This window comes from Takifugu rubripes, chromosome 17 (genome assembly GCF_901000725.2).
Source record: "Takifugu rubripes chromosome 17, fTakRub1.2, whole genome shotgun sequence".
In the NCBI taxonomy this organism is placed as follows: Eukaryota; Metazoa; Chordata; class Actinopteri; order Tetraodontiformes; family Tetraodontidae; genus Takifugu; species Takifugu rubripes.
The window spans coordinates 12635433-12647910 of record NC_042301.1 but is presented as its reverse complement, the minus strand read 5'-3'; the positions used below and the strand labels follow the sequence as shown (position 1 = coordinate 12647910).

The 12478-nt window shown below is 45.8% G+C and overlaps 2 protein-coding genes across 2 annotated transcripts; one reads left to right on the top strand and one right to left on the bottom strand.

Moving 5' to 3' along the window:
• The first annotated feature begins 2995 nt into the window (after positions 1–2995).
• On the top strand, positions 2996–5829 carry apela (apelin receptor early endogenous ligand). The gene is made up of 3 exons (XM_011612967.2): positions 2996–3753; positions 5110–5199; positions 5397–5829. Exons 1-2 carry the CDS (start codon positions 3678–3680, stop codon positions 5196–5198), a joined length of 165 nt encoding a protein of 54 aa, XP_011611269.1. The 5' UTR covers positions 2996–3677; the 3' UTR covers position 5199; positions 5397–5829.
• A 354-nt stretch (positions 5830–6183) lies between these two features.
• tmem192 (transmembrane protein 192) lies at positions 6184–12247 on the bottom strand. The gene is made up of 6 exons (XM_003972470.3): positions 12100–12247; positions 11419–11574; positions 10951–11212; positions 10735–10857; positions 7071–7158; positions 6184–6748 (listed from the first exon to the last, which is right to left on the bottom strand). Exons 1-6 carry the CDS (start codon positions 12127–12129, stop codon positions 6634–6636), a joined length of 774 nt encoding a protein of 257 aa, XP_003972519.1. The 5' UTR covers positions 12130–12247; the 3' UTR covers positions 6184–6633.
• Positions 12248–12478: the final 231 nt, after the last annotated feature.

The following is a 12478-nucleotide window of genomic DNA, read 5'->3' as shown; positions in this document are numbered from 1 at the left end:
AAATCACCAGCGTGGAGCTTTCTGAGCTTTGTGAAGGGAAGCCACCGAGTCTGGGTGAGGATTTAACAAACCCGGTGACTTTTGGCCCCTGGAGACCTTTCGGGGTGACATCCCAGGGGGGTTAGAGGCCACTCCCTGTAGAGTTTGCCCCTTAACCCCGGAGCCCTCCGTCACCACTCCACAGCCAGCCGTCTCGCTGCCGACGCGGCGAGGGAGGAGGCGACCGCCGATAAAGAAAAGTAAAGTTCCTCGACTATGGCGAGATTCTATCTTTGTGCCCTCGGAGTGACGGAGGAGGAGAGAACAAGACGCCCATCTCATTTGTGATGTGTCTTGATTGTCTGTACTCTTCGCGTATTGGCCACTGTTCATGTGTATGTGTGTCCACTGTGGATCTGTATTGGGCAATCAGAGATAAAGGGTCTTAAGAGTCATTAAGCTCTGGCTGGCTGCGGCCCTCATTAACACTGACGACCTGATGGCGCCACAACAAATCGACAATTAACGCTCGTACACACACGAGGCCACGCCGGACTTCACCTCCAACAACACAGACACCGCGGCACATAACTCTGCACGGGTCACGTGCACCTTCCTCTCTTATATTCATGATCTGTTTGATTCAGCCAAACAATGATCTGACATGACACTCGTTTAAAAATCCAAATAAATGCCAAAAAAACACCTGGTTTCTCTGTGATACACTTTGTTTCCTTTGTGTAGTTTCTCCCCATTTTTTTTACAATACATATTCATGTATAACATGAGGACTTGTGTCACCAATACATGGAAAACACCATGAAAATAGGGAAAAAAAAGATGAATTCATGAGTGAATATAGTGTGAGTCTGCAAAAATAAAACTAACTCGATGTTATTGATTATTTCATTATAAATCCGCTAATTACTGTTTCAGTTAATCCGTTTATAACCTCAGTAAGCGCAGAAAAACCACCAAATGTTGCATTTCACCTGGAAAACATCAGTTTTGTTGACCTGCCTCTCAGTTGAAGCTATAATATTGGCAATAATTGGTCATTTCAGTGACTTCAGCACCAAAAACACCAAAGTATGAAGCAGAGGCACACGGCAGCACGGCTGAGGGGTTTACATTCACGGCAGCTCCGTTTACGCCGTTCACAGTTTGCCTACAGAGAATTAAAATCCGTCTTTTTTTTACGGCGCTCTGTTCCTCCTGAGGAGTTTTATCAGCGAGGAAGTGCTTTATCTGCCGGCGCTGCTCAGGAGATGATGGGAAAGGAAAGAGAAGAAAGCGAAGATTGAAGAGGGGGGCCGAGGCCGAGGCTTCCTCTGTGCTCGTAAAGGCGGCAGTAAACGTGCACGACCCTGGCAGCTGCGACAGGAGCACTTTGACTGCGTCCGACTCTATCACCTGCTGCACAGGTGAGAAAACCTGGCACGGCGGCAAATTCTGTCTAATTCCCATCAACTGTGCCGTGTCATTCTGTTATTTTCCCATCATGGGCTTGAGCCAGCCACACATTTTTCCAGGCGTTTCATAAGATTGGAAGATTTCTGCGTCACGCTTTGTCAGTGGGCCGAAAACAAGCCCCCCTGCTGCCACGGGTTTGGGGAGAACCCTCAGAGGGGTTGTTGGGTAAACAGTCAGCTCGGCAGAGAGACGGACGCTAATAACCTCCCAGGAAAAAGGGTAAGGGTTCCAGGCCGCACGGCTGTGGTCAGGGGTCGAGGTAGTTTAATGGGCTGTCCCCTGTGTGTGTGTGTGTCCCAGAAGGGAGCGTTTGAGCAGGCCCGGTAATCCCCGTAAAAACGTATAATCCCCAGGAAGAGCAAATATTGCAACACGCTCAACTAGGTGACACAGAAATAACCTGGTGGGATGAATCAGGTCCATTCCTCTTGTTTATCTCCCTTTAAAGACAAAAAAAAAGTGGGAGAAACAAATTTGACAGCGGTTGGCTGATGGAGATACAAGCTGGCTCTGCATGACAATTGGGGAGGGAATTAGCATATTCACACAGGGAAAATAAGAGTTTTTTAAAGACAAAGGCAACTGAAAAGCATAGCTAGAAAACCCCAACTGAATCTCTTCTGCACACACCCACACACCCACCCACCCACACACACACACACACACACACAGTAGATACCTGTACTCTGGCCAAATACATGAGGAATCTGTGTCATTTCAAACATTTTTGCAAACACCATAAAACAATAAAGACCACAGTTCCACAGGATGTCCTGCGTGCATACACACACATGCACACGCACGCATCTCTATGAAGACACCAACAGAGGGACGTTTTGTCTATTTTTGTCCCTTTTCTCTGTCATCTGGAGTGAAGAAAGAAGCCAGATGCTTGTTCGTAGTCCCTGAGACTATTTTGAGCCCCCGGTCCATTAGTATCCCGCTGCTTCCCTAATCCTCATTCACATGTAATGGCTGACATTTCATCTTAATGTGTTAATTCATTAGCTGGGTGCTGAATGGAGAGACACAGAGACAGCCGTAAGCAGACACGCTAATGAGTCTCCACACGTTACAAAAGCTGCTGGCCACCGCAGGGCTGATGCCTGGCAGACTGGGTTACCTGGTGCAAGAAAATCCCCTGATGCACCATCACCTGACAGGCTGCTTGAACGGGGAGGGGGGGGGCATGTTCGGCCAATTCTGGCACCAATTAAAGAGGTTAAGCACAGCACAGTTAAGACAAATGCAAATAGGCCTATCATTTTCATTTTTGTCTTACTTTTTTATGCCTGTAAACACACTTTTTACCACAAACTGGCAGCCTAGCAGTGGTAAATGAGAACCCACTGCTGTCTCTCTCTTACTCACACACACACAAACACACACTTAGACATAGACTCACACAAACACACACACAAACATTTAACTAAACACAGAAAGTCAGTGACACGGTATTGTTGGAGCGGCATTCAGTCTGGACCACTGCCCCAAAAATGCTCTGTGCAAACACTACCCCCCCCCCCCCCGCCACCACCACCACCACCACCAGCACCACCACCAGCACCCAAATGTCCCAGATGTGTGTGTGTGCGTCCCAGAGCGGGGGTAGGGGGACAAGTGACTTTCATCTGCAGTGCCAAATCTTAGCTCTTGTGCATTCAGCAGCAGCATCACGTTCTCCAGCTTCACCGTCTCTCTCTCTCTCTCTCTCTCACTCACTCAAACATACACAAACACACACACACACACACACACACACACACACACAGCAATTCATACACTCAACACAACATGCAGCAGAGTTTGTGTTGAAGGGGGCTGTTAAAGGGCAGGGAGGGGGCTTCCTGTTACTGGAATTACCCTCTACATGTGGGGTCAATATGTGCAACGTTGGGGACTGTGTGCGTGTGCGTGTGCGTGTCATTTGTAGAGGTGGGGGCTGCTGTTGCGTGATACACCCCACCACACTCCCCCTTCCTCCTTCTGTATAAAAGGGAAGGGGGGAAAGGCACCTTTGTCACTTTGCTTCCAGACGCAGAGACGATCTCACTCTCTGGACACGCACATTCCTCAAGGACAAACTGATTATCCTGACAAAGGAGCGTCCTCGCTGCGTCCTGGAACCTGGGTTCCCCAAGCGGAGGTTCTGAAACGGAGGGCAAAAGCATCACATTTTGGAAGAAAACCCAACCCGACTTGTTCACCAAGTTCCTCACGCAGTCATGAGGATCTTCAACCTGCTCTTCCTCATCCTGCTGGTGATCGCGGTCCTCGCTCCGGCCTCCGCCGCCAAACCGGGTAAGCACGAGCACATCTGCGCATTTCCTGGCAAACCACAGGTGTCTGCTAAAAAAGGTCAGACGGGTCAAATCCACAGTTGCTGGCATTGTTAGATATGCGTCAATAAAGTAGATTAAGTAATGTGTAACTCTAACGCAATGGCAATGGCACAATTCTTGCCATCTTAATCTCAGTTGAGGGGGAAAAAAGAAACGAGCTTAACATTCTCACCGGTAACACGTTTTTTGTTTTTTTTAATAAACTCACATAAGCCACTCACCTGTGGGTCAATTGTGGCACCGTGATTTCAATAAGAGTTTATTTACAGCAACTACCTTACGTGGTGCGTTCACGGACAGCTCGTCTGGTGCGCATTGAAGCGCACTCCTGATGAAATCCCCGCTATTTTGTCTTTTCTGTAGGACATATATGGGCATACTTAATGGACTCATCTCCCTTTAACAGGGTTAATTGATTTCAGATGTGAAATACCGTGTTTCAATCACTTTACTCACTTGGATGTATAGAAAACTGGAAATGAAATTGAATGATCTAAAAATGATACGTTTCAAAGAGCTTCGATGCTACAGTCTATCGAGGCTTAGGTGTCTGTAAGACAGCCATCCCGCTGGTCCGGCCTGCAGTAGCAGGTGCGTTCGTGCGCAAATCCGCGCAGGATCGCGATTATCCTCACTTGCGGGCGCGGACAGTCGGCGGTTTTAAGCAGATAGGCTTTGTTTTGGCTGGAGGTCGTGATTAGGCTCATGTGACGGGGACGTGACGATGAAGAGTTGAGGGTAGAGAGGGGGGGACCACAGCGGAACGCCGCCAGGGATCGCGCAGTGACCCCGGAGAGTCCCTTTGTCCCCGACTGGAAGACACTCCTGCGCGCTTTTGTCAGCCGCGGTGTTAAAGCGCCATGCAAATACCCGCACTTTATTAACATGACATGGAGCAACTGTGTCAAGTGTAAAGATGCATTGCTTCGGGCCTGGGGAGCAGTTTCTTTCACTGGGTAGAGATGGGGGAGGTGGGGGGAGAGAGGGCCATAAAGTCATCTGGCACTTTATCTCTTCCTGGGCTTGGCTGGCAGCTTGTTAACCACGGGAGTCAAAGTGGATTTATTAGCTATGTTTAGTAACAGTGTGGACTGCAGTTTATTAGAAGGGGGTTGCCTGTTGCTGGAAGGCTGACCCCAACAATAAAAACAACAGGGGGGTTACATTCCACCATAACAGGACCCAAATCATCAACTCTCGAAATGAGCTCGCTTTTGCCCAGTTGGAATAAACGGTGGGCAGCATGTAGGTTTCTCTCTGCTCCATTCAGCCAGTTCATGTGGTTGATGCTAACAATCTGAAATGACTCCTGCAGATTTCCTGAAGCTGAGGAGAAAATACCACAGGCTCCACTGCCACCATAGACGCTGTGTGGCCCTCCACTCCAGAGTACCCTTCCCCTAAGGTGAGATCCTTTCATGTTTGCCTGTAAAAGAGGTTACGAGGTAATCATAAATGGAACAAAAAAGGGTGTCAGAGCTGGACGGTGGTCGTTAAGAAGGTGTGTGTGTATACGTGCAAACCCGTGCTAATGAGGGACGGGAAGGCTGTACGTCATCAAATCCTGTCAACAGGAAACTAATTTTTTTTGTTTTGTGACAGACTGAAACGCAACAAGGGACACGAGGAGAACGAAGTAGGAGGAGACGGATGGTCCCTGAGATGAGGTCAGGGGTCGTCGTGGGGAGCAACGCCGTGGCGATGTAATCCAAAGACCGCCGCACGCGCAAGAGACAGATGGCTGAATTTGAGCTTGAGCTGAAACATGCTGTTACAGTGAAATGTATCAGCGTCCTGGCGACCACGGCTCTGGGTCTGTCCACCTCCACGGGACCCCGACGTGCTGGGAAGGGGGGTGACAGCAGAACCATTGATGGCCGACGGGAAAAGCTACAGACCAAAAAGCTGCGGACATTGTAATGACGATGAAAAACAGTCACGTAGTATTCCTGCAAAATGTTTATAATGTATATACGCACTTCAAATGTTTATTGATTTACATTTAAAGCTGTTTAATAAAACTGTGTCAATGTTGTCTTTGCTTTGCGTCATTGGTGAAAAGAAGCTTTTAAAGTGAGGATTCATCTGGGGACCCAACGGGAGAACCTGCTACCTGAAACAGTTGAGAGGATTCAGGGCTCTTGGGAGGGTTAACATGGGAGCGGGGGTCATAAAGAGGAGGGGGGGGGCTTCCTGTGGAGTTACGGAGACCGGGCATGAACGAATCACAATGGAGAGAAAACACCGGGGACGCACACGGCGACCTCGATATTTCGCTGGGGCGGATTCCCGCGACTGTTAAGATTTAACGGAGAAGAGGTCGACGTCCTCCTCTCAGCCTCGTAAAATGACTCCACGCTGGACGGCGTTCAATACGATGAAACATAAAAACAGGAAACTCAAAAGGTTTAATGTGAATAGCAAACAGATAATGATTGAACAGAAAACCATCAACGCACACTCATTAAAAAAAATCGTTTCTCGTCCTCTTTCTTCGGTCTCTAAAACATTTTCGCCTCATCAGGTGGTCGCGCCGCAGTGCAAACAGCAGCACCCGTCGATAAAAACCCTCCGCCTCTGATCTGTGACCCACGACTCCTCCCCCACTTTGACCCTTCAATAACAGATCCCCTCCTCCCCCCGTTATCTGTCCATCTTGGCTGAGGGCGAATGCTCCCGCTCTGAGTCCGCGTGCACAGGTGCCTGGGTGAAAGGAATGTCCTTACTTTACACTCTTTAAACCAGTGTTTCGATTCATTCGAGCCCGATTTCCTCCTCAAATCTGCCGTCTTAGGAGCGCAGAGGTCGAGCCAGACGGGGAGGAAGAGCCCGGCCGCGGTCAGTGCTGAGCGGTGAGGTCGAGCAGCCTCTTGCTGAGCAACGTGTTGTGCTGTTTCAGGTACTCTATCAGGTCGGCCTGCTTCTCCACCACCTCCTCCAGATTGGAACCTTCCCTGATATGAATAACAACACATTTGAGCTCTGCAGTGTTGCTGGATTCGCATAAAATAGAGTATTTAGTGGCACAGACGCATGGAAAACTGAAATAAAACTATAAAAACAGAACGTATTGTCAAGGCTATAATTGTTCAACACAAACCATGTGGGAGACAGAAATGATATTTATTTTGGATAAATCAAATTCAAAACACCGTTAAAACTGCCCCACTCCTGAAATGTGTTGCAGAAGAACAATGTTGTTTATTTAAAATTCTTCTAAGCGTTCATTTCAACCAAGAATCCCATTTTAAGTACATTTAACTTTACTGCTTGTACCTGAAGCCAGTTTCAGAAGGAATGTGTGGATTCTCCTCTTGGCTCACATCTGGGGGCGCTCGCTCCCTGTTGAACTGGATCACCTTGACTAAAAACCACAAACACAGGTGCATAGATTGAACCACAGCCTGCGTTTCACATTGGCAGCAGGGCAGACAGACGCACGGACGTCACCGCGCAGTGAGAGCCGTCCTCGGAACATTAATCGCTCAGGTGAGAAGCGCCACACATTTCTTTTTTTACTGGTTTCCAGCCCTTTTCCTCTCAGAGACACACACACGAGCTGTTATATCCTGCACTTAGGCCTTACGGGCTGCCATATCCTGCACTCAACCCTCTAATTCTCACACCCTAAACATATACCTTTACACAAGAGGTGGGGTTAGCAGTCAAGTGTGGGTGGGGAGTAGCTGGGAGAAGAGTCAGATGTTGGTGCTGTTTAATTAAGATAAGGCTGAGGTGTGTGAGGCTTCCAGGGCCAGTGAGTGAGGATGAGCAGGCACGAGGATTGATAAGGCCAGAGTGTCATTAGCCAGAGGAAATTGTCAAGAGGGTTCTAAGGAGCGCTATCTTTACTTTGCTAAAGTTCAGCATCTCAGTAGCCACACTCGCAGCCAATCAAAAGACATGCTGCACATTCCTGCATAATGAGGCCCTAAATCTGTATCTGTGTGTAAATACAGTAATAGAACACAAGTATGTGAGAGACAGAGGCATTCCAGAAAGCCATAGAACTGGAGAAGTGGAGAGAGAACACAAAGTCGTAAAACGCCACATAGCAGCAGAGGAGAGTGGGTTTAATTTGCTTTTAAGGTTAGAGCATGTAACAAAAATAAATCAAGGAAAAAATAAGATTTTGTATCACAACTCTTGAAAGGAAAAACATCCTGAGCCAAAAATCAAACCCAGAAGTCGTCTTTTAGGATGGATGGATTGGTATGAAGAAAGGGAAACGGTTCACGCGTCCTTGTAGGATGTTAATCTGCGCTCACACCGATGCACAGACGCAGCTTAGACCTTGTCGGCTCAGACCTGTGAAGCTTCAAGGACGCATCTAAAGGAGTGCACATTCCCAGGCGATAATGGTGAAGCTGCAGAGGTGCTAAGAACTGATGGGACCACATGGAGAGCTCGCAGCTCCGCAGCGCTCCAAGAATGGAAGGGAAATGGATCAGACCGGCCACGGAGGCCGATCGGAACGGGCGGGAGTTTGGTGTGAACAAGCCTGAGCTTTCAAAAAGCAGGAAAAGTGTCCAAATCCTCAGGTTCCGTCAGTTGCTTTCATTTGCCGTCTGTTTTTTTTTTAAAAGTTTGCAGGGCAGAGTTTCCACTAATTCAACGTTAACTGGGAATATCGACTGGGAGAAAATAACAATGACTCCTGTTTTGGCTCCACATTAAAAGAGTTTTGGTTGATGCTGCAGTTTGTGTGTGTGTGTGTGTGTGTGTGTGTGTGTGTGTGTGTGTGCGTGTGTGTGTGCTAGCTCTGTTCCCCTGTAGGCAGAGAACAGAGAGAAATGTATTCTAAGTTTGCCTCTTTGAAGGCCAAGACGTGGCTTTGATGTGAATGTGGGTCTATAGAGGAGCATGCATTCATGTTAAAATGAGAGGCAGAAACATACAGCAAACCTCAAAGACACACACACACGCACACATACACACACACACACACACACACACACACACACACAGGCACATGCATTTACAATGAGCATGCACTTCAAAGAGAAGGTGAACGAGGCCTTCCTGGATCAATTTTGTAGCTGTGGGCATTATATATCTGTCCTTCTTTGCCTCTTTAACAAGTGCTTTTCCTCCTGTGACCTCAATTGTGTCACTGCCAGCACTCTGTGGCCGCGTTTATACGTGCAAGCGCGTGTCTGCGCCTTAAAAAGACCCGCACGGCGAAGGCATCGCTCAGGTTGCGTAATGCGTGCCTGAATGCACAGATCTGAGCAGGAATGCGGCGGCTGGCCATGAGCAACCCCCTCGCCCGGGATCAACCTCACTGTAAACACCGGGACAATGTGTGTGCGTGCGTGTCTCCCTCTGTTTGGGTGGAGTGGGCCAAGGGTTAGCCTTTGGCTAGCCTAAATCCTAATGCATCTTATCTTTTCTCCTTGCCTCTCTGGTATCTGGGCCCACAATCTGCGCCCTTCAGCTGCCAAACACATTTTCAATATGATTTCCTTTCAATAGAGATTCCACGGTATCAATATCCTCTGACATGCCATCTTTAACAGTAGTTTTCCTTAACGCAGCCAGGGAAGCAGTAAGCTACTGACTGCAGCTCGGTTCTGGGGAATGTTTAAATATTTGCCGATCGCAGAGATGTCTCAGTGTTAACTGAACAGAAAACGTCACACTAGCAGGCTAATCCAGTCACCAATCCATCAACCAATCGCCTTTAAAAAATAGTAATTTGGGTTTTATTAAATGGATTTTTTGTTGTATAAATTCAATTTTCAATGCCACATTAAACCCAGCACAATGTCAAAGCGAGTGAACATAAACCCTTTTAAACTCCAACAAAAAAGTTATTCTGAAACAAGAAACCAGCCAGAATAAAATCAGATGAAACGAATGAGAGCTGAATCTCAGTCCCCAACACAACCTGCTGTTTACAGCCTCTGAGGAGCCTTTCTAAAGCCTCACCAGCGAGCTTTACATAATGCTTCCCTGTGTTCCAATATTTGCTTGACTGTCTGACCTCAGAATGCAGATAAAAGAGCTGTGAAAGAATCTTTTATTTAAGCCCCGATATTATAAACTACAAGGTAATTTGTTTTTTGTCAGTTTTATTACACTATTTTTAAGTTTTAACTAAATAATGTGTGCAAAATATCTTTTATTTATTAGCAGCAATGGAAAATAAACAGCCAAAAACAGCCCTGAAAGATTAGTGTAAAATTAGCCTATAATTAAGAAAAAGAGTCCTTTCACATTGCTGTGTAGAATTTTATTTATGTTGCAGCCTCTCAAGAATAAATGAGGTTTACTCCTCACTCTGCTCTGGAATGACTTTCTGGATATACAGCATGTTGAGATCAACCTGGAAACTAGTGAGAGCAATTTTGTTATCTAGTCTCAGGCTACTAACTCCACCTGTCGTATGAGATATGGATATATAATGAAATCTGGGTGTCATTCAACAAGGTTCCCATGTTTGGAAGGCAAGCAAACCAGCCGAGGGAGGGAGGATGGAAGGAGAGAGGGAGGACAGAGGGATGAATGGTTGATTGTCATGCTGTTGAGTCTGAAAAGGGCAGGGCAGGTATTGTGATGCGAATGCTCTAAAATAGAGCGGGGGTTGAATGTGTGCCTGAGTGCATGTAATCTACAGGGTGTGTCATCTTAAAAATTAAAGTGATAATTTTGTAGCATAGGTAACGGTGCATTCCTGTGGGACTCTCAAATAAACAGCACTGGCTATAACAAGAAATACTGCCACATTCCCATTTTTTTAAAATTTAATTTTTGCATAAAGCTCTATTTTTTGAGTGTGTTGTGCATGGGTGTAGATTGGCTGACATGTTATACAAAATATGCAATTTAATCTCAGGCAGCTGCATGAAGACCTATAGTTTAAAAAAATAAAGAGCTAGTTTGTCCTAACTGCGACATCATCTTAATTGTTGTTAAAATATAAGAAATTTCTCCATACCTGTGTAATAAAACAGACATGGCAGAGACACCAAGAGTTCCAAACCAAGGATGCTGAGGAGCATGGAGGTGTGCACAGTGGGCGACATTCGCGCAGCTATTACCAGCAGCAACAGCACATTTCCTGGAGACACAGCAAATATTTTTCTTTAGGCGTTATCGCCCCCTGGTGGGGAAACACTCTATCTACATCTACAGTAAAATCATGCAGTTGTACCTGCAGAATGTACATGGACTGGCAGGTATTTTAGTCCCTGCATCTTTCTGTAGAACCGTAAGTATCCTCTGCTTCTGGCCCGGCTGTGGTGGCGCTGTGCGCACGCAGTGAACAGCAGGACCAGCACCCATAAAAACACCTTGCCAAACAAAATGGCACTGTCGCCTTCCACGGCACCCAAAATACGTGTACACACCTCCTCCTGGCCAAATTTCAACTCACACAGCAGCCCCACGCACAAGGACAGCACTACATATACAACCTGAAACAAAGACGAGAAAGAGGAGGATGAATGTAACTGTAGATTTAACATATATCATGACATGACTGTTATTGCAGAAAGGTCTTTGCAGATAAACTGTTTACAAATCGTATGTAGGTGAATAAATATTTTACTCATATTTACAGCAGCCATTTAAAAGGAACGTTAGGCGCAGCATCTGCTGAAATGTCTGTAGTATTTCATACATGGAGTATTGACAGCAGGCTAGCATGGCAGGGTGTTGGCAAAGGCTGAAACTCTCTCCTGATGGCGGAGTGGAGGGCATCAACAGAGATTAGAGGTCCATCAACCAAAGAGTCTTCATCGATGCTGCGTGACAAATCTACCGATGAGGTCGTCGGCTGAAAGAAATGTCATAATGTTACATTTACATATCCAAGTGTTGTATTTAAAAAGTGTTGTATTTCTACTTTGACAAACTGGTAGGAAGTAATGATCAACATGTTTTTATCTGGCATCTTTGATATACAAAAAAAAACAATGATCTACAGTGGCCACATGGAAAATGCAAATCTTACGTTGGCGAATGCTGATAGGACAATAATTAAAGGCATAGACTCATAATATGCTTAACATATCGTTATTTACAAAAGATTAGAAACCGTTTGTGTTGCATAAGACAGACGAGTCATGTGCTCATTACGAAAAAAAGAGGAAATATTCTGGGTGTGGGGGGGACGAAATAAACTATTTTAAGCATTTGCATGTTTGCATTTAGAGCTGTTAAGAATTATTTCATGTCATTAGGGTACATGGCAACTCCTGCTACTATATGTGTAAAATACAATTGAATATCTTGCCACATTTACAACGAGCTGACAGCCGACCAGAATATTTATTAAAAACACATTTAATAGTGTACGTACTGCATAAATTGAAGGTCCTTTAGACTCCATTTTGTTTTATTGTCCGAGGTTTCAACGAATTTACAACAACAAACAATCATTAGCTACATGATCGCTAAAGGGGCGGGCAGAGAAAACACTTCCGGTTCCCTTGTTTTAAGGCTCCGGTGTCAGAATTACTTTAGTTCCGCGTCGAAACACAGCAAATCCAGCAATTTGATTTAATCAGTAATTAAAACTTTATTTGTAATTGTTAGAGCTTTAGAGTTTTTATAACTCTTTTAAAATGCCACGAGAAGAATGATAATGATTCAGGTAAATTATTAGTGTTCAATATTTTGCCACAACCTTGGAATTTATTTGCCTAATTTGCACTAAATATTTTAAAGAAATAAATCTG